The sequence below is a fragment of the Astatotilapia calliptera genome, chromosome 3 (genome assembly GCF_964374335.1).
Source record: "Astatotilapia calliptera chromosome 3, fAstCal68.1, whole genome shotgun sequence".
NCBI lineage: Eukaryota > Metazoa > Chordata > Actinopteri > Cichliformes > Cichlidae > Astatotilapia > Astatotilapia calliptera.
The window spans coordinates 14,838,954-14,861,744 of NC_137424.1; the positions used below are offsets into that span (position 1 = coordinate 14,838,954).

The following is a 22,791-nucleotide window of genomic DNA, read 5'->3' on the forward strand; positions in this document are numbered from 1 at the left end:
TTTGGGAGTCCAAGGCCACCACAAGTCTTATGTTTAACAAGATGCTTTTTGGAAATTCTAGGAACCTTACCCGACCAAACAAAGGAGGATACAATAGATTCCAGCTTTTTAAAATATGACTGGGGAATGCACACTGGGATTGACTGAAAGATGTACAAAAATCTGGGCAAAACTACCATTTTGATGGCATTAATCCGCCCTACCATGGAAATTGGCAATGTGATCCAAAACTCAATATTCTTCTCCAATTGATTAACTTTTCTATCCCAATTTTGCTTTAAAAGTTGTGACACGTTACATGTGACTGTGATACCGAGACATTCAAACTTATCTAGCGCTATTCTAAATGGAGTATTATGCAGATAAGCCATGTCCACCCCATCCGACAGAGGCATAAGTTCACTTTTCATCCAATTTATCTTATACCCTGAGAGAGAGCCAAATTCGTTAATAAGCTGCAATAGTGGACTGATCGAGGTCTTAGGTTTTGATATGAATAAGACTACGTCATCAGCATAAGCGGAGAACTTATGAGGAATACCCTGATGTATAATCGGTAGTATATCAGAACTTAGCCGTATACGAGCTGCTAAAGGTTCTAGGGCCAGGGCAAAAATAAAAGGAGAAATGGGATCTCCCTTTTCGCGTGCCCCTGTGCAATCGAAAAGGGTTTGATACATCATTATTAGTCCTTACCGAGGCCATAGGTCCTTTGTACAAAATTCTAATCCAATTGATAAAAGAATCACCAAATCCAAATTTGCATAATACAGTAAACTTATACGGCCACCCGACCTGATCAAAAGCTTTTTCAGCATCCAAAGCTATTACCACAGAATCATCTGAACACCTAGCAGGACTATATATAAGATTAAATAATCTACGCAAATTAAAATAAATGTAGCGGTTCGGGATAAACCCTGTCACTGTTATGTTTCTATTCTTACATTGCTGTGTGATCACTGTTCCCTCTGCTGACTGATGTGACCTTTTGTATCTCACACTGATACTTGTCATATTTGTATCTGCGCCTAAAAGATAAAAAGTTTTCCATGCTAAAACACAGCTCCACCTCCTGCAGTTCTCCCTCTGAACCACTAGATGTCTCTGTTATCTAAATGAAGACGTGCAGCACAGCAACCACAGCAGCGCTCAGATCACACGTGTCCTGTTATTATGTATAAAAGCATGAAACAGGTGAGACAGGTGGGATCAATATTAATGTTGTGGAAATATATGAAAAAGCAACAGAAGAGTGAAAACATTTCGTGTTTCTAGAAAGATCTTTCAGCTCACAGCTGCTCACAGACTGTATTTACAAGTGACAAACTGCAACTCTACAGTACATCTACAGTATATATCAAATATATTCTGTATTCAAATCTATTGAGTGATGTTTGAAAGTCTTTCCAGGTGAGTTTGATCCAGGAGGGTCTGAAGCCAGAGTCAGACAGAGACTGTGCAGAGACTGTAGAAGGACAGAGCAGCAGCAGAGCAGTCCAGATACACTGATGATCCTCTGTCAGATCCAGAGGGACACACAGGGATGATGCTGGACTCTACATTGTGTCTGACAGTGGAGCTGTTCTCAGAGCAGTTCACTCTGCAGCACTGACAGTCATCTGCACTTCTTCTCATTCCTCTGTCAGTCACTGCTGGATGAAGCTCTCCTCTCCACCTCCCAGTAACATGGCCCAGTCAGAGCATCTCTACACACAAGCTGCTGCTGCTTCAACCTCTCTGGATCATCAGGACACAGCTCCTCCTCTCTCAGCACACACACCGTCCTGTTTACCATCATCAGCTCCACCTGCAGAGAGAAGAAGGAAGAGCAGAGGAGATAAACGAGTGTTTCCAGAGACTCTTCATCAGCTGTCAGTCAGTGATGCAGCACATCCAGTATAAAGAGCAGCAGGGACTTCAGTGCTGGGACTGTACTAGGACTCATTGTTGCTTCACTTTTTCTAATCTTTGGATTTTTATTGAAGTTGATGAAAATGTTTTTCCCTCCTAGTTTGAGTTTGGACTTTCATTCATTAGAAGAACCTTGGTGTGTCCACTCTGAGCTCTGTAGGAACCCCAACAACAAGCCCAACAATCCAGATGGACGGTTCCAGCTGTTAACTGGAGGAATTCCATCCAAACATCTGCTCTCACTAAATTCTTCCTCACCTACAGACTGTGTTCTTCACTGCTTTAAACTTGGAAACGAATGCAGTCATTGGTCTGCGTGCTGCTTTGTTCAGAGAGCTGATTGGCTGTTGACAGTGTTTGATCAGAGCGTGTCAGCCGTTACTATGGTGACCATAAAGGTCAGAAACAGGAAGTGTTTGTGTCCAATCCTGAAGCCTGTCACCATTCTCCTCTCACAGCTTCACTGAGAAGCTGCAGCTTTACAGGAAACACTGGATCTTTGTTTCATACTGACTGTGTTTAGTACAATACTGCTGACAGCACCACCCACTCACTCCATCACTCTACTGACCCCAGAGTCTCCAGTCTGTAGTCTGGACTCTGCTGAAGATCAGACAGCTGCTTCACATCTGGATCCTTCAGCTTGTTTCCTCTCAGGTCCAGCTCTCTCAGATGGGAGGGGTTGGACTTCAGTGCTGCTGCCAGATAATCACAGCTGATCTTTGACAAACCACAGTCGACCAATCTGTATAAAGAATGAAAGATGTAAGTTTATTAGACAAAGTGTGAGCTTGAAATCATTCAGTGTTTCATCATCTGTTCAGAGCTGAAGAAGGTTCAGAATGTAGAAGTTTAGAAAATGGAAACTCCAAACAGCTGAAGCCAACAGGAAGCAGCTTCAAACAGGAAACTGTGCAGAGTTTCAGACTATATGTCCTGATGCAGCCAGTTGGATTTTGGAGATTTGAATCTCTGTTCTGTGACTAAGTCCTTGAATCATTTCTTCCAGTTGGTCCAACAAGACAGACTAAGTGTTGGACATGTGTTGTGGCTCCATTAGGGGAGCTTCTAAATGTGATGTGATGGCCCCTCTGGGTCTGTCAGGTCACAGCACTGAAGAGAGCTCAAACTGGGCACACAGTTGTTCCAGTCTGGACCAAAGACTCTATACTGGGACTGAGGGACTGCTTTGACTGCTCCCACTGGGACTTTTTAAAGGCTCATGTTCTCACTTAGATCATCGATTTCTACTTACATTTCTTTCTGGGAAAAATGGGGATTACTTTGAAAACAGGAAGTATTTTCCCCAATAAGCAGCCCTGGATTAGTAAATCACTCCAACATGTTCTCAGGCAGAAGAAGCTGTCTTGTTATGAGGGAGAGAAGAAAAAGATTGAGGCACAGAAACTTGTTGAAAGAGAGATAAAGCAGCTAAAATCAGGTGTAAAAGTAAAGCAGAGGATGAGCTGAATAAAGGACACTCAAGGCTGGCTTGGAAAGGAATGAAGTCCATGGTGGGGATGCAGAACAAGGAGCAAAGATGAATGTGATGCTGAATCAGCAGAAGACTTGGACTCATTGGATTCCAGCTTTGATATCATTGATTTCAATGAAGAGCTTTGTGATTGTAGCAAAGGGCTGGTAGCTCTGAGAGTCCCACTGATGAGGTGTTTGTGTGGAAATCTCTTAGTGGGACCAAAGAGAGAAAAAGCCCTGGTCCTGATGCTGTGGGAGGGAAATGATTGAAGTGTGCTGTGAGGAACTGACTGGGAGATTTTCACACATTTTCCAGTCCTCCTTGGAACAACAGGAAGTTCCCAGCATATGGAAACAAAGGTTAAGTGTCCTATGGCACTCAGTGATGATGGTGCTGTGGCCCCACCACCTCCACCTCTTTGTAAAGGAACTAACTGTCATCTGAAGCTTCAAATGGGACTAAGACTTCCTCCACTAGGTGGCAGTGTCTGATGAGAAAGTGTTAGTGGAGCTGGCCTGGAGTCAGAAACAGGAAGATGCAGGATTTGGGCTGAAATGGGGAAAAGTGGTTCGCACTAGTGCCTTAAAGCAAGAAGGTTGTAGGTTGAAGCTTGTTGGCCTTTCTGTGGAGGTTGGATGTTCTCCCACAGTCCAATGAAATGCTGCTTAGGTTCATTGGTGCTTCTAAATTGGCTGTAGGTGTGGATGTGAGAGAGTGCTTCTCTGTGTCTCTCTGTTGGCCCTGTGATGGACTGCTCACCTGTGCAGGTGGACCACGCCTCTTGCCCTATGACAGCTAGGGCACAGGCTGCAGCCCTGTGAGCCTAAGCTGAATAAACAGTTAGCAAAAATGATCCATAGTTGGCCTGAAATCCCCCAGTTAGCAGTTTGGTAGATAGCTATGACATGCTAATCCCATCCAGCAGCTGTATTCTACCTGTAAGCTGATCCCTGCTGAGCCAAAGCACTTTTTCATATACAAATTACAACCTTTAATAGAAACCTATTGGTCAGCATCTTATTAGCCTGCTGTTAGCTTCATTCCACAGAAAACTGAGAGAAACTAACAGAGTTGATAAAGAATAAAGAGAAATGTGCTGATTTAAAGCCTTTGAAGTGCTTCAGATGATCTCTGTCCACTTCTGTCCACTCATTCATTCATGTAAGCTTTCTAATGCAGCTTTGATCTTCACAGTCTGCTTCATGAAACTCATTCTAACCCTGAATGTCAGAGTGTTCCTCCTTCTCTTTCCCATCATTCATGCTGGCAGTGGAGGAGATTTGGATGTTGGACTGTGTTTTGGATGATGTGTGTATGTTTGTGTTGGACTGCTGTCTGTAAAGCAAACGCACATTTTGCTTTGAATTTCAGTGTCAGACAGACTTTAAGGTGGAATGAAGAGTTGGAGAGTTTCACAGTGAATTATCCAGTGGAGGATTTTTCTTCTTCTTTGAAGGTTTGAAATGTGAACATTGTTCTGCTGCAGTCAATGGACTAAACCAGAGAAGAAGAAAACAGACTTTACCATGAAGATCCTCAGTGTGGATCAGTATAATATCAGCCTGATGTCTGCAGTTTAGTGTCAGCACAACTTTCACATCATATTCATCTCAGCACAACTAAAACATGCTGACTGACCTCAGAGTTTCAAGTCCACATCCTGGACTCTCCAGGAAACCACACAGATGCTTCACTCCTGAATCCTGCAGCTTGTTGTTGCAGCTCAGGTCCAGCTCTCTCAGGTGGGAGGGGTTGGACTTCAGTGCTGCTGCCAGATAATCACAGCTGATCTCTGACAAACCACAGTCCCTCAATCTGTATAAAGAATGAAAGATGTAAGTTTATTAGACAAAGTGTGAGCTTGAAATCATTCAGTGTTTCATCATCTGTTCAGAGCTGAAGAAGATTCAGAATGTAGAAGTTTAGAAAATGGAAACTCCAAACAGCTGACAGAGTTCATACGCCTTTGTCAGGGTCAAATTCAAGCAAGACCATGTGAAAATTAAAACACATCATCCTAGGTGAACTTAAACACCTTTGTTCCCCTTTTGTTAAGACATAGAAAAGTACACCACACAAAAATACTGCAAAAGGAAACGGTCGCCTTATATACATAGTGTATAAACTCAAAATGCACATTTCACTTCAAATTAAGATTAAGGCTTTGAACAGATCACATAGTTCAGTTCAACATATAAGACTTTAAGAATGCACAAGCATCTACTTAAAATCTATTTAATTTATCATCCATGATATTATTTTGTACAATTCCAATGTATTTTGTTCATCTCCCTTAAATAAACAGGCAGTCTTAAAGTATGAAATATTCATATACAAACACATATAAATGTGTGTACTGTCTCAGTGGCTGATAGTACCCCACAGGCCTCAGTGTGAGCTTGAAGACATTTATAATGTTTAAGTAGTTTAATGTGCAGGTGCTGACGATAAACACATTTTGAATGAAAGCCGGGGAACTTTGGTAGCACAGAAACAAGTGGCTATTCTTTGTGACTATATGGATCACTCACAATACCATTATTTCACACAAAGGCACCAAATTAATACTCAAAAAAGCTGCAGCAATACACACAAATATAAACAGTACTTGGTGACAACTTTGCTTTTAGCCTTTAACCCTTCTTGACTACTTTTGATGTGGCCTCTATATTTTACCTTTAAAAACAGTTCATCTTGCCAATCTGTTATTTTCTCATTTTGACCAACTGTATCAGCACAATTTATCTAAATTCAGACAAAATTTAAAATACAAGTAGAAAGTGATATTTTGACTGTAAAAACCACACACATGTTTAACGAATCATCTTCATAACTTGAAATGCAAATAGAGATTGTACACTTTTAAAAATACGCACACGTTTTGCAAACAACAAAGTTATATGGTACTATTTACCAAAAAATGCAGCCAAGGCTCAGACGTTTTTCATATAATCATTTCAAACTATTTACAGAACAATCAGGTGTCAAACAATAGTTTGTGTCACTCTAACACATATGAGAACAGCACAGGGATAAACCTGCAGGTCTGACAGCAGGTGTGTCACTCAGCGTTTACACTGCAATCTGCCTTTGTTGGCTTTAAGGCAGCAACTGTGACGATCACTAGTAGAACTGACACACAAAACAAAACAACAGCTACACACTAAATACACAAGACAACAAACTAACTTGAGACCAAACACGGTAAACGTCACAAATCTCTCACGTATCAAAACTCTCTCTCTCTTTCGCTCACTCGCTCTCTCTTGCCGGTCACTCCTAAAACTTCCCCCTTTTGCTAAACAACCAAATGTCATGTTTCCATATCATTTTTGATTGGTCGACATGGTACATTTTCCCACCTATAGGGCTTTGGAGCGTGATGTCACGGGAGATGGGCCATGCCCCCTTCCGCCATGACAGTAGGCCAGCCAAAGGATACCATTTCAGCTATGGATCGTACGTGTTGTGTTGTCGGTTGCAACGTTAGATCACACGATCGTGAAGGCAAGAAGCTGGATAACGGGCTCTCTTTTCATCGTTTTCCATCCTGGAGGCAACGTGAGGGATCCCATGTATCCGATATTACTAAACAAAGACGTCAGGCTTGGATTGCAGCGGTGAGACGAGCGGATATCGAGTTCTCTGCAATCCCCAGCTTTTTGTTGGTTTGCTCACGGCATTTTCTTTCCGGTGAGTTCTAAATTAATTCATATCACTCTTGAAAGGCTTTTAGTGTGATTTTCAACGTGCTGAGGTCATAGATAATGAGATAAAACATGCTAATGTGTGATGCTGCAGAACCACATCATGTCGACTGAGTAGCTTATGATTTGGCATTATTGCAGGCAAACCAGCATATGAAATGGATGTAACAAATCCAGACTGGGAACCAACACTGCACATGGGGCATGACGACATACCTGTATCAGACTCGGACCGGCACTCAAGGCGTACGCAACGGAAGCGAAAAAGAGCACCCATCGGAGGTAAACAACCCCCCCCCCCCCTCTAAAAACATACTAAATTGCTATCACTGTACACTAATCCGCACATAACTTCCAGATGAATCACACACCTGTCATTGGAATATTGGTGTACATTTACCTTATGTCTAATTTTATCTTACAGGCTTTCGTTATGCAGCTGCAGAGTCTGAAGGTGTGCCCCGTGCAGAAGTGATTGATGAAGATCTGACAGAAGACCAACAGCAAAATCACAATGTCATGGAGGCAGTGGACAGCAGTTGTGTTGGACAAGTGGAGGTTGAGGTACCAGCTGCAAATGTGGATATACTGAAGAAATGTAAACCTTTTAAAATGATGACAGATTACAAACTCTCAGCTGTGTCTGTAATCAAACCTCTGTAACTTTGCTTCACTTCAGCAGCATCAGCTCATGTTCACATGTTGATTCATGGTTTGCTTCAGTTTTTGATGGACTGCAGAATATTTTGAAGGTTATCTGCTATAAAAAGCCAGAACAGGAAAATCTGCTTCATGTGTTTCTGTTTGATCCTCAGTGACTTTGACACAAAGGCCTCTGCTGTGATGATCACACCTCTGATCAAGTCTCACAGTGTCAGCTTTGTTTTTATACATATGGATATGTGCTGATAAATGATCAGAGTTATAATATTTCCCACTGTCTGCTGTGTGCCGTGACCTTTGACCTGCTAAAGACAGTCAGCTGTGGATTATTCATTGTTGTGTCTGATACTTAGAACTGTGAGGAAGAACACTACACAGTTAATCAGGGTCCCCTCTCTCTGAATCAGGGAAGGTGGGCAGGCCGCGTGTGGGCCGCGGGCCATACGTTGAGACTCACTGTTTGAAATGTGAACATTGTTCTGCTGCAGTCAATGGACTAAACCAGAGAAGAAGAAAACAGACTTTACCATGAAGATCCTCAGTGTGGATCAGTATAATATCAGCCTGATGTCTGCAGTTTAGTGTCAGCACAACTTTCACATCATATTCATCTCAGCACAACTAAAACATGCTGACTGACCCCAGAGTTTCAAGTCTACATCCTGGACTCTCCAGGAAACCACACAGATGCTTCACTCCTGAATCCTGCAGCTTGTCGTTGTATCTCAGGTCCAGCTGTCTCAGATGGGAGGGGTTGGACTTCAGTGCTGCTGCCAGATAATCACAGCTGATCTCTGACAAACCACAGTCCCTCAATCTGTATAAAGAATGAAAGATGTAAGTTTATTAGACAAAGTGTGAGCTTGAAATCATTCAGTGTTTCATCATCTGTTCAGAGCTGAAGAAGGTTCAGAATGTAGAAGTTTAGAAAATGGAAACTCCAAACAGCTGAAGCCAACAGGAAGCAGCTTCAAACAAACACAACAAGAGAAAAAACTCTGAATGTTTCACATTAAAGTCGTACATTTCTCATAAAAACAGGACAAAGACTTGAAAAAGTCGTGTTTTTCCTTCCAGGAACCACAAGGCTTCACTTTTAAAGGTGAAGTGTGAAAGAAATGGACATATTTGAAGTCCAACACCTTTTTCCAGTCACATTATTAAAGCAGACAAACTACAAGCTCATTTTCATTCCAACAAGTCATCTTCTGACCTGGACTAACAACACTGGTCTCTATGTGCAGCTGGCTGTGAGACCAGTGCTCAGGGAGCGTCTACAAAGTGCAACACTGAAAGACCATCACACACTCATTTGCTTCCATCATCCAACCTGAAGAGGAAACAGAGACGCCTCCCCTTCAAAGTAAAAGCTGCTCCTTTTGGACACAGTATCAAAGAAAGTCTACAGTATAACATAGAAAAGACAGAACAAAGTTTTGGTTGTTTTTAAATTGTGCAGAAATGAAACTACACTAAGCTCAATTATGTGACAGACATTTCATCCCATGTCAGTTTGGCCTCATCCTGGGCCGGATTATCCAGCACACACTCTGACCACAGGCCCAGGGGCCACGCACAGCTGGGCTCCATCCAAGAGACAGCAAACAAACCAACACAATAATAAAAAGCACCATGTGATCTTCTTACATCTTCAAGACAAACATAGTAAAAACATGAGCATATTTGTTTCCTGATAAAATGATGTGACAGGTAGAACAGAGTAAAGTGGTGGTGTCACAGCCTTTCTCCCCTCTGCTGCCGAGGCTGTTAGTCTCTCCCAAACTCAGCTACAGGACTTCCAAATGAATGAAAGCAGCAGAAGTGGCTTTACAAAGGAAAGAGGAAGAGGAGAAGAAGAGGAGAGGGAGGCCACCCTGACCATCACTCCAGCTGAAAACATCACACTTCCATTAAAGTTGGTGAGAAAATGTTGAGCAGGATGAGCTGCTGGCTAATCTGGAGGCTGTAGCAGCAGCTCACAGTCACAGTGGATTTCCACTCATGAAAAAGCTCTGGCTGCTTCATTTCTCATCTCATATCAGAGACTTTAATGCTTCACTGAAGCTGTACTGTGATGCTTCCATATTCCAGTGAGGCCTCCATAATGATTTCAGCTGTTCTGTACACACACTGTGTGCCCTGTATGGCTCAAAGTCTCTGCAGCCTGTTTTTATCTGCTATCATCAGATCTTCATCATCCTCATTCACATCCCTCACACACTCTACAGCCTCATCAGCACTGACTTCATCTTCACTGACTGATGGAGCACAACATGAACCTGTGGAGGCTGAAACACTGTCCTGTCAAACATCTCCCCGTCACCACTCCACTTCTGTCAGCCTTTAAATGAACCCTGCTCAAGTCTGTCACTTCTGTTTGGAGCTAAAAGGAAAAACTGTTGTTCAGTCGTTTGGAAAGACAACATTTCTGAAAGCACTCAAACTTCTTCACATTTGTCTTCAGACACATCCTGAACATTTAGGAACTAAAGAAAGTTTCAAACATCCATCAAAGACCTGAAATATAGAAAAACAACAACAGCCGCAGTCAGTGAACTCACCTCAGAGTCTCCAGTCCACAGTTTGGACTCTCCAGTCCAGCACACAGAAGCTTCACACCTGAATCCTGCAGCTTGAGGTTGTTACTCATGTCCAGCTCTGTCAGATGGGAGGGGTTGGACTTCAGAGCTGAGGCCACAACTTCACAGTGAGACTCTGAGAGTCCACACTGAGTCAGTCTGTGATGATAGAAAATATAAAATGTGTTATTATAAAAGCAGAAAATCTGCATTATAAACACAGACTGAATGTATATGAAGACAAAACAGAGTGAGGTCATAATCTGATGAATCTGCTCTTCACATCTGTGCTTCAGCTCCTCTTACTGTGTTTGACATGACACAACGATTGAGTCTCTCTCAGACCTGCAGACTTTTAATGAGAATCTTTGTTTGGCTTTAATCTGCAGATGAAGGAGGAAGATGGTGTCACATTTAGGCTTCCATAATGTCCACAGTCTGTCACTGAGATCTGATCCAGAGTCAGAGTGAAGACACACATTTGGACTGTTTCCTGTTTTGACTCCAGAACATTTTGAATGAGTTCAGCTCAGTGAAGAGTTCCAGCTGGAAAGATGATCTCTGTTTGCTACCTGCTGTCAGGTACGACTGTTCACATCCACACGCAGGAAAAACCTGCTGACTGTTACCAAACGGAGCAGAAATCTCATCACTGGACAATAATGATGAATGAACTCAGAGCTGCTGATATCAGATCTGATTTCAGGGGAACTAAACACAGAAATGATTGGCTCATTTTAGCTTTCTGAGCCATTATCTGCTGCTGTGTCGCTAGTTGGCAGAAAATGATTTGTATTCCTGTTCAGGGCTTCAGTGTTTATGAGTCCAGATCCAGGTGACAGCAAGTCAAAATGATGTTACCTGTCTGTGTCCAGCAGCAGCCTGTATTCACTTTGAATATTGTTATAACCTGACATGGATCAGTTTGTCTTTGATTGGTTTGTAAATGTCACTGTTTCCATTGGACCTGAGTGACGTACAAAGACAGAGAGGGAGAGAAAGGAGAGAGAGGATGGAGACAGCAAAGAGAGAGCAAACACAAACAGGTGAGAGTGGACAGGTGACCAAGGTCAGCAACCAATCAGAGAGCTTCTGTTTGACCCACAGTCACTGATGATGACTGCACATAACCAAGCAGTGTGTTACTCTGATATCAAATATGGATCCTGCTCTTATAATAATGATCATCAGATGATATCATTGTGTTATTTTGTAGCTGAATACGATGTTTGTGTGATTATCAGTGAAAGAAGCAGTGAGGAGGATGGAGAGAGAGAGAGGACAGAGGCTGAAGTTAGAAACACTAAAAGGATTTTTCATGGATTTCATGGATGATTTGAGTGATTTCCAGCAGGACACTTAAACATGTCAGTGGACGTCCTAAAGAACATATTCACTGATATGAAACGTGTCATTGAACAGGATTAATATCAGTGGAAACATGGTGGAAACAGCTGTGACTGCATGGATGTGACACACTTCAAATCTGTTCTCCACTCTTGGATTTGGGATCCATGGAGCTGCTGCTGAGTCTGTACAATAAAGGAATGGTGTGGAAGGTTGCAGCGTACGGACACAAACACTTTGTGGTTGAGATTAGGAATCTGGAGAACTGGTGCCAGAGGAACAACCTCCTTCTAAATGTCAGTAAGACAAAGGAGCTGATAGTGGACTTCAGCACTAAGCAGGAGAGGAACTACCAGACCCCTGTCATCAACGAGTGCCCAGTGGAGAGAGTGGACAGCTTCAAATACCTCGGAGTTCACATCACGCTGGACCTGTCATGGTCCTGTCACATCAACACCGTGGTGAAAAAGGCCCGTCAGCGTCTCTACCACCTCAGATGCTTGAGAGACTTCCAACTGCCCTCCAAGGTGCTCAGGAACTTTTACTCCTGCACCATAGAGAGCATCCTGGCGGGAAACATCTTAACCTGGTTCGGGAACAGCACCATGCAGGACAGACGAGCTCTACAGAGGGTTGTGCGGTCAGCTGAGCGCACCATCCGCTCCGAGCTCCCTGACCTGCACTCAATCTACAGCAGGCGGTGCTGGACCAAGGCCAGGAAGATCGTGAAGGACCTCAGCCATCCCAACAACAGACTGTTCTCTCTGCTGAGGTCAGGAAAGCGATTCCGCTCCCTGAAGACCAACACAGAGAGACTGAGGAGGAGCTTCTTCCCGCAGGCGATACGGTCTCTCAATCACACCACCACACAGTACTGACCCACACATATGGTTCTTACACACACACTGGACTTTCTGGACATTGTTTTCACTTCATCACTTAAATCACTTTAAGCATATTTGCACTGCACAAGACATAATGTGGATTGCACAACACTGGTCACTATATTCTTCATTTCCAGTTAATACTTGTACAGCTGCTGTTATTGTGTATATATTTATTTATATTTCTTCATAGATTCTTATATAGTTCTATATTGTGTATTTTGTTGTACAGTTATTTTATTTTCAACTTTAATTTATATATTTTATCTTATTCTCCCAGTTAAATTTACCCTTCATTCTAATTTGTGTTGTACAGTTATTTCATTTTTAACCTTAATTTATATCTTATTCCCTCCTAGTTAAATTTACCCTTTTTAATTTTTCATATTTATTTCCTATCTTATTCATAGCCTTTTCCTTTTTTTGTTTTCTTTAGGTCACGAGCAGTTGTCCAAGCATTTCACTGCATATCGTACTGTGTATGACTGTGTACGTGACAAATAAAATTTAAATTTGAATTTGATTTGGTTACAATCTGATTTTATTTTCAACATTAAACTACTAACCTACACTGATCAATGATGTTAATGATCACATCTGGACTCACCCAGCCTTTCTGCAGTTCCTCACAGCTGGAATCAGTCTCTGTCGTCCCCACACTGATGTTTTGTACTTCTGCAGGTCCAACTCATCCAGAACCTCCTCTGACATCTGCAGCATGTAGGCCAGAGCTGAGCACTGGATCTCAGAGAGTTCCTTCTCTGATCTGTTCTCTGACTTCAGGAACTCTTGGATCTCCTGATGTACTGAGAGGTCATTCATCTCCATCAGACAGTGGAAGATGTTGATGCTTCTGTCAGGAGAGATTTTATATCTGTTCATCTCCTTCAGGTTGTTGATGACTCTCTGGATGGTTCCTGGACTGATCTCTGTCTGACCCAGCAGACCTACTAAGAGTCTCTGGTTGGACTCCAGACAGAGGCCATGAAGGAAGCAAACAAACAGGTCCAGGTGGCCATTTTTACTCTGGAGGGATTTCTTCATGGCTCGTTTAAGGAAATCATCCAGAGAGGACTCGTTGTATTTTTTTCCCAAAAAGTTCTTCAGCACCTCTGTCTTCCTGTTGGTGAAACAGTGGAACATGTAGACTGCAGCCAGAAACTCCTGAATGCTCAGATGAACAAAGCAGTAGACTGGTTTCTGGAAGATCACACACTCTCTTTTGAAGATCTCTGTACAAACTCCTGAGTACACCGAGGCCTCTGTCACATCCAGACCACACTGCTCCAGGTCTTCTTGGTAGAACATGATGTTTCCTTTCTCCAGATGTTCAAACGCCAGCCTCCCCAGCTTCAGAAGAACTTTCCTGTCAGCCTCCGTCAGCTCCTGTGGACTCGTCTCATGTCCCTCATGGTACTTGTTCTTCTTCCTCTTTGTCTGAACCAGCAGGAAGTGTGAGTACATGTCAGTCAGGGTCTTGGGCAGCTCTCCTCTCTGCTCTGTAGTCAACATGTGCTCCAGAACTGTAGCAGTGATCCAGCAGAAGACTGGGATACTACACATGATGTGGAGGCTCCTGGATGTCTTCATGTGGGAGATGATTCTGCTGGACAGCTCTTCATCACTGAATCTCCTCCTGAAGTACTCCTCCTTCTGGGCGTCAGTGAAGCCTCGTACTTCTGTTAGCCTGTCAACACGTGTAGGAGGGATCTGATTGGCTGCTGCAGGTCGGGAAGTTATCCAGACGAGAGCCGAGGGAAGCAGATTCCCCTGGATGAGGTTTGTCAGCAGCTGGCTGACTGATGACTTCTGTGTGACATCAGACAGCAGCTTCCTGTTGGTGAAATCCAATGAAAGTCTGCTTTCATCCAGGCCGTCAAAGATGAACAAAAGCTGAGAGACAGCCAGCTTCTCTGCTGTGACCTTCTGTAATGTTGGATGGAAAACATGGAGCAGCTCCAGAAGACTGTACTGCTCATCTCTGATCAGGTTCAGCTCCCTGAATGAAAGCAGAACCACCACACTGACATGTTGGTTCTCCAAGCCCTCTGCCCAGTCCAGAGTGAACTTCTGCACTGAGAAGGTTTTTCCAACACCAGCCACGCCGTTGGTCAGAACCACTCTGATGGGTCTCTGTTGGTCAGGTAAGGCTTTAAAGATGTCCTGGCACCTGATTGGAGCGTCATGGAGGGCGTCCATCTTGGAAGCTGTCTCCAGCTGCCTCACCTCATGTTGGGTATGAACCTCTTCACTCTGTCCCTCTGTGATGTAGAGTTCAGTGTAGATCCTGTTGAGGAGGGTTCTACTTCCTGTTTCATCACTTCCTTCAGTCACACGTTCACATCTCCTCCTCAGACTGATCTTATGTTCATCTAAAACCTCCTGCAGACCAACATCTGCTGAAAGAAAGAAAAACAATGAGACTAAAGAGAAAGAAAACTCTTCAATGTCTGAACAACACAAGAAGTCCAGTTTTCAGAAATGAGTCCATCAGCAGACAGATGTTCAGTCTTACTTTGTACACAGCTGCTCTGACTGGCTGTCTGCAGTCCAGCTCTGCTTCTGGATCTTTCTCCACACTGTGCAGAAGCTCTGATGGTGACACAGAAAAGTCACAGTGGAGATACTTCTGTCCACCTTTGATTAGACTCATTATAAAAAGGAAAACAAAGTTTGAACACAGTCACGTTTCCAGTTCACTGACTTACATTTATTCCATGGACACTCACTCTAACCTGAACCACAGCTACAACCCAACATTGTTGAGGCCTCATCTCCTCCTTTCCTGACTGTAGAGGTTAAATATGCAACAACCAACAAATAAAAGAATTTGGTTCATTTCAAAGAAATTCACACGGTGACCAAGTAAAGTAACCGTAGTAAAGGAGACAACATCCTGTTGATGGTGGGATTATTTGAAAGATTTGCTTTGGTCACGTCACCAAATGCAGTTGAACCACCCGTGGATCCATGTTTGACCATTCTACCACTCTGAGCTCTGCTTTTGAATCATTTTATTATTATCATCATTCATTTATTCATTCTTTGGAGGGGGGCTATTTCCTAATGCCGCCCTAATAAGCTGATGTTCAAGGGGAAATATAACAGAAACTCTTTCAGTGTTATTCATTAATAAATTAACAGATAAACTGTGAAGAAGAAAAAACTGAGATTTAAAGGAGAGAGTGAGAAACTTGATCATCCATCCTCATAATACATGTTTATCAGTATCTGCTGTGACCATACTGCAGTAATAACTACAAGTCTACATTTCTGTGACTGTTGATCAATCACAGCAGGAATCTGAGCTCATCTCTGCACACAGAGCAGCTTCAGCTCTGGGATAAACTGCTCGCTTCACGTCCTTCTCAGCTCACAGACACTCATCCTGATGTTTTCCTTTAACATTTGATGGTATAATTCATCTGAGTTTACACTTTATCTGCATAAATACAGAAAAACAGACCCAAACACCATAAACCATCAGTTTCACCATGTAGAATATATTGTTGTTTCCTTGCTTTTAATTCAGAGAAAAACTCTGATTTGGATTTTCTCTGTTCTCTTTGCCACAGCCCATCCCAGCAGCAGCTGAAGCAGCTGACTGTCACAACACTGAATAACACTTTAGGAGGAATTTCAGAGGTCAGTAAAGCTCCAGTTTCAACATCAGTTAATTAATCATAGTTCATCATAAATGTGAACCTGGCTGGCACACATGTTAATGTTAGCCATTTAAATATTAGCAGTTAGCTGAGGCCACAAGAAGAAGAGGCCCTAGAAGAACAATGGATGATAAGATTAGATTTTCAAGACTAGGCAGAGACGTGTTTTCCTTTACTGTCTCTTACAGAGGAGGGAGCAGATACCAGACGAGGTCACGGAGGTACGGGGAGGATTCGCAGCAGACAGCAAGACTGCCACGTCCATGCGAGAGAGCGATGGCTACGATAATCTCTGTTTTTGTCTCCCTATATAATGTTGTACAGCCCATGTGAGGGTTATCCTCTCTGTGAACCAGATGCTTGATTTCACACAGAGGTCCACCAACTGAATTTGATCAGTTATGGAACGATTTACCTCGACAGGCTCCTTCATTCGCTGCTTTTAAACCTCCTTTAAAACACACTTTTACTCCCTGACCTTTGACCCAGTGTGACATGTTGACTCACTACCTCAGGCAGCTTAAAATAGTCTTTTTGTTTTTTGGTGCTGCCTAAAAGAACCGTAAAATATCTGTCCTATATACAGTTATGTTCATATATTTTTGTACTACATCAGGAAACTCAAAAACATAGTTTTTAATATTTTAATCCTTATTTTTAAAACTGTTTTTGTCATTTTTCTTCTCCCATTGCATCAAAAATCATTATTTACACTGAATAAATGAGTCAGCAGCTCTCTTACATTGTTGCTGCAGGTTCATTACTGAACCTTAGAGGTATGTCTTTGGACCGGTCACTCCTCACAGACACACAGCTGGAGGCTGCAGATCCTGCTCCATCCTCTTCCTCCATCTTCTTGATGTCAGGGTGGAGTTAGTCTGAGAGGCAAACACACACACTCAGAGGTGCTGTTGTACTGGAAGCATCACACTGACGGGTTTCTAAAGTTCTCATTGATCATTTCATGGAGTTTCTGTGGTAAACACTGTCCTGTGACGTATGTGTTATGGTGAGGGTCATGAGGGCTAACCAGCCCCACTCCTTACTCCTCATATTTCAGCCTGAAGCACAATAACAGCCTAAACCTAACCAGGAGGCTGTAACCTCAAAGGGACTTCATGGTTAGAAATAAAGGTTCAATGAAATGAAGCAGATCATAAAAACATGAGTTCCAACTTTAAAAGAAGCATCCACACGATGACGGCACAGCAGAGGAGCACTTTCTCTAACACACTGATTCAGTTCCACTGACACAAGGACACACACAGGAAGGCACACACACAAGCCTTTATAAGAAACAACACAATCATCTGGGCTTGACTTGTCAATCCAAGTCCTTAGCCCATGAGCCCGCGGTATCAGACCACAGATATTCCCTTACTTTGAAAAAATAAAGACAGTTTTCAGAACAGACCTGATGTTTATGCTACAGCCTGTTTACCAATATAATCAATATCAGATATCAGAGCAACAGAAACCTCGGTGATCAGGACGCTGGGACTGAGAACAGGAAGTGGCTCAAACCTCACAGTTTCATAACGTCACCCTGAACTCCACTCACGGAGTTTCTGTCGCCATTGTAGTTTTTAAAGTCCCGTGATAAAGGCGGGTCTTTCTGTGAATCCGCACTCTCATTGGCTAATAACTCGAGATTGACACCTCGTTATCCAATGAGCGTGCGGGAACTTCCGACATAAAGTTGTTTCCTTTGAAAAACCAAAGTCTGATTATTTTTGCCTCCACTGACGGAGCCTGTTGTTCCCGCCACAGAGACACAGTAATGTCAGAGCGGTGTTAACACTCACCCTGCCTCAGCACAGCTCTCACTCTCCTCCTGCTCTCTCACACTAAACGGAGGCTCAGCTAAACTCACTTCCTCTCTACTTACAGGAAACCAGCGCTCAGAGGAGCCGACCGGCCTCACATTTCACCCACAGACACGAACAGCGTGGAATTATTTTATGTCATAAGAAGAAACACATTCATGTAAACACTCACCTGCCTCAGCTCCACCTTCCTCCTCCTGCTGCTCTGAACGGAGGCTCAATACTTTCACTTTCACTGCTGCTCCCTAAACACAGAGGATGCTGGGACTTGTAGTTGTTTCCTTGCTATGCGGTCTTCCTCTTTGTTTGTTTGTGTTTGTGTTCAAGATATTTCGATCATGTAAACATAGGGTTGCCAACTCCATGAGAAATAAATAAGGGACACCTCGTGGCCAGGGCCGGGCGACCCAGTTGTCTTCACCCTTCCCAGTGTGGTGAATTTTTTAGCTCTTTTTTTGTGTGTGAAATTATTTTTTTAACCATTTGACTTGAATTTGATTTAAGTAGATGCGTATTCTTTGTGATATGAACACATGAAAATCATTTAGCCATTTATTTTTAGCTCAAAATGACAACATTAACACAGTAAAACAGTTCTCTTTCTTAAACAGAAGCCTGTCCTGCTTAACTCTTGAGAATAAAAGTAAATCTTTCTTTAAAAGAACTCTGTCCTGCTTAATTTAAAATTATATAAATTAATAGAAAATAATAGAAAGAAAAATATTCTTGTAACAGTGCACATATAGTGCATTTAGTGCAATTGGCTTCAGTTGAGGTATTATTTCAGCTTTTCTAATGCTAATCAGCTGCTCCTGTTTGTAAACCCTCTTGTTCCCATGATTACGCATCTTAACTCATCATCATTATTCATCTATGTATTACTTTTATGTATTAGTCATCTATTTGTTGTAATCATCTATCCTTGCAGTTGTTTATTACACAAAATAAATTATATTATCACACTTCTGGCCACATAGCGCTGATATTCACTGCACATGCCCATTTTAACCTTAACCAGAGGGTTTAAAAAAACAAACCAGTGTCTACATACCATATCTGCTTCTGCCGTGGCCTGGTGGACAAAAACTTGGTTAAGGGTTCCCCGAGCTTTCACGCCCCTCATGTTCTTCATGTGCCCACCACTAGAAGCATGCCTATGGAAAAAGTGCGCCGGCACACAGTGCAGTGCGCTTTAAAGGTGTTATCGTGCACTTTCCCAGCCAGGCGTTTCCCTTTTCCCATTCCTCCCTGTACTTTTTTTATTTCTCTGAGGGGAACAAACATTGCTCGCTCGTGAGCGTGTCACCACAGCCGCTCACACTGCTCATGCACAAATACGTAAACGTTGGTGAAAAAGACGGAGCAGACCTTCCTAAAGGCCGTTATAACCTTGCACTGCCAGTGGTGAGCTGCACCAGCTGTGGCCTAATGTGGTCCCCCTCAGTTAAGGACTTCCAGGGTGGTGGATATTGGCCTGGCACCTTAAATTTATGCACCCTGTTTTCAATGGATGTCTTTCAGTCTTTCTATGACATTAAGAAGCTGCAGCAGGGATGTCACTTAAGGCCTTTGTCAAAGTGCTGGATGAACGAACAGCCCATTTTGGAAGGGTGAGTTTCTAAATTTGTCAAGTTTAAGGAAATTGTGCAAATCAATGTTTATGATGACTGTCCGTGAATATTCTGTTGTTTGTCCTCTACTTAAAAGACTGGCCGAATATCAGCTGATGCCTTCAGCAAAAGTTTCTTGGAGTGGAGTGCTGTAAAGTGTGAGGTGGACAGGATGTGCAAGGAGCCATGCTTTAGCTGCCCTGCCTGCACTCCAGACATGCTCGCCGTCTCAGTTGATGGAAACTGCAAGCTTTATCGCTTTCAATCAAATGCAAGGTACGTTATGCATTGTGTACATAAATCAAATATGGATTTGTACAAAAATTGTATTTTGATGTTTCTTTTCAAACAACTGTCACCGTGTTCGTTCAGCACTTCAGAGCAGGGGAACTTTGAAGGTGTCTTCATTGAGAAAGATGAGGAAGTTGCTGAGTTTGTGAAATACATCCAGAGACACACAAATGATGTAAGATACACATATATATCAGTGCTGTCAGCGTTAATCTTGTTAAAATGACGTTAACGCCATAACCATATACTCATACGTGTGTGTGTGTGGATACATATTTGGATGGGTGGATATTTATTTTGTTTTTCTCTTGGTGTTGTCGTAATACTATTTACTTGACTTTATCTTAATGTGTACTTCATTTTGAGTAGCTCACACTTGGATGTGCGAGGTATACTGCAGCTTGTAGTCTTGGATACGTTTAAGACATTTTGTTATAAGGTTGAATGAATTCAGCAGTCATGTATTGTGACCTCCTTTCTATAGATCAAATGGGGAGGTGCGTTTCAGGATGGGGCCGGTTCTACAGTTGGAGAAGAGGTGGAACAAGTAAACAGTTTCCTGTCTAGGGCGGCCATCACAACGAAGTACATGTCTAAAGCAGGTGTGTGTCTGTGTGTGAGATTCCACTCAGTCTCCTGCTCATTCATTCTTATTTGTATACTAACTGAAATGCAGGGCGAACAGACATGCTGAGCCTCCTGGCTTTGGGCTGGAACAAAAGGAAAGTGGAACAACTGGGCCGCACTTTGAGCCAGAGATATCTAAAGGTCATTTTTTCAACACCCATTTTAATGTGTGTGGTAATGGGGCAAAAACACCAGTACTCTAAAAATGTCCATATGAATGACATTTATTAATGTATTCTTAGATCATAAGGATCCTTAGAGAACAAGTGGAGAGCCTGAATGCGAGCAGAAATGAGCTGGGTGTGGATGACGACACACTGCAGCAATGGGCTGAAGGTGAGTCTCAATATAATGCACTCGGGTATAACAACAGGACCCACCATGGCCTCATTAAAGAACTTAGAGTTAAGATCTTTCTGACAGTGTCAACAAACAATGAAAAATAAGCTTGTAAAAGCAGAATTGATGGCAGAGTTGTTGCGTTTGATCAAATTGGATTGGACCTGGGTTGAAGTGATGTCGTACTAGTTGGTTTTATAAAGCTGAACACCAACATACTTGTTATCTCATGATAATGCAGCACATGAAGGCTCCAGATGTCTTATAATGAATATCATCAAGTCAGTGATTACAGAGTCCACTGTAGTTTGGTGACTGTTACTCATCCTGTGTTCTGATTAATATTCCTCTCACTTAGAAACGGATCAAACTGATGGCAGCCTTGGAGCGTTGCAGGCACGAGTAGAGGAGCTTGTCGTCATCATCAGAGTGCGAACACAAAGTCTTTACAGACAAAATGGTGTCACAGTTTCTTTGAAACGGACCGTTTGATGCTCAGTTTGTACAGCTTGTACAGCTACTTTGTAAACAGAATAAAATCAGATCCAGGTTTGTTTAAGCTGGATGTGATTTGTTCTAGCAAACGAATTGATGAGTGTAGATTAAAATGTAAATATATGCATTATGTGAAGGTGTTCCTTTTTATGATTATTTACAGATAGCAACAAGAGGCGACACAGAATTCACAAGGTCATCTTAGATGAGAAGAAACGCTTGGCGGCTGCTGTTGACGACTACAACAAGGAAACAAGCAACAAAGCAAATCGTATCCAGTGATGCCCTCATGCAGAGCGACGTTTGGCCCTGGCAGAGCACAAGTGAACGTAAGCTCTTGATTTCTAAATATCCTTTTTAAACAAACTCCCAGTATCTGAGCAGCAGTTGAATGTTTTGTTCTTGAATCATAATATGCTGCTATGTTTTCCCATCTGATGTTGTTAAACTGCAGCTGCTGCTGACCTCCGGACAAAGAGAAAGGTCTTTGAGAAGGTGATGGCTGTGAGGCGCCTGAGAGAGGAGGAGATGATCCTTTGCAGGGAGATGCAGCATCACTGGACAGTGTTGCGAATGCGATCTGTGGTGTTGGGGACAATCTCCTCAGACTGTAAGCACATCTTTTATTTATTTATACATTTGGTGATGAATTGATTGAAAATAAGAGCAGATGCTAAAGTCTTACTGGATCTTTTACCTATATTTGGGTTGCTAGCTAACACTGCCTTCTCCCTTAAAAAAAGTTTAATCACATGATCCTAACTCCTTGTGTTTATGAGGTGAGTTTTTTTGTCTGTTTGTTTGTTTTACTTATATTTAATAGTTTTGTTGTTTTTACAGCCTCCCTTGTTGGCATGTCGGAGGATGCACAGAAAGGACTCCATAGCCTGGTTTAAAAACAAAGTGAACTGAAAGCTGAAACGCTCAAAGTAAAGGACGTGTACAAGAGAATCCTCAGCCACCAACCACTCCTGGAAATGGACTCGGAGGAGGAGGAGGACGTTTCAGACGATGAGAGTGATTTGAGCACTTCTGATGAAGACTGATTGTGTCATCATTGATGTTATGTTTGCTAGAATAAAAAGTTAATCACATCTGTTTAATGTGATTTTTATAATGTCTGTTTCAGAAATTGCTTATCAACAGACATTTTACATGTTGAGAAGAAAAATGTAATTCCCTTGGTGCAGTTGTTTACCCTGAATCATTCTTTCCCATCTAATTTAATGACTCGTGTACATGTTCAGATACAATAACATCATTTAATTCATGGGATGCTTTCTGGGCTGCTCAAATTACCACAAAATGTAAAAGCACCAGGCAGCACACTCACAAGGACATGTTTTGTTCAGTGTTTTGTTGAAGAA

The 22,791-nt window shown here is 42.4% G+C and overlaps 2 protein-coding genes across 2 annotated transcripts in view; both read right to left on the reverse strand.

Annotated features, from left to right (window-relative positions):
* Positions 1-5,220: 5,220 nt before the first annotated feature.
* The window catches only part of LOC145419284 (ribonuclease inhibitor-like), a 166,033-nt gene continuing 148,462 nt past the window's right edge, over positions 5,221-22,791 (reverse strand). Inside the window, exon 4 of the mRNA XM_080294908.1 lies at positions 5,221-8,578. Within this exon, the coding sequence (XP_080151034.1) occupies positions 8,383-8,578 (196 nt within the window). The 3' untranslated portion in view covers positions 5,221-8,382. The remainder of the gene's footprint in view (positions 8,579-22,791) is intronic.
* LOC145426152 (protein NLRC3-like) lies at positions 10,260-17,741 on the reverse strand. Its single transcript, XM_080299684.1, has 5 exons — positions 16,979-17,741; positions 15,087-15,163; positions 13,179-14,970; positions 10,323-10,499; positions 10,260-10,278 (listed from the first exon to the last, which is right to left on the reverse strand). The coding sequence occupies exons 1-5, from the start codon at positions 17,086-17,088 to the stop codon at positions 10,260-10,262; spliced, it is 2,175 nt and encodes a 724-aa protein (XP_080155810.1). The 5' UTR covers positions 17,089-17,741.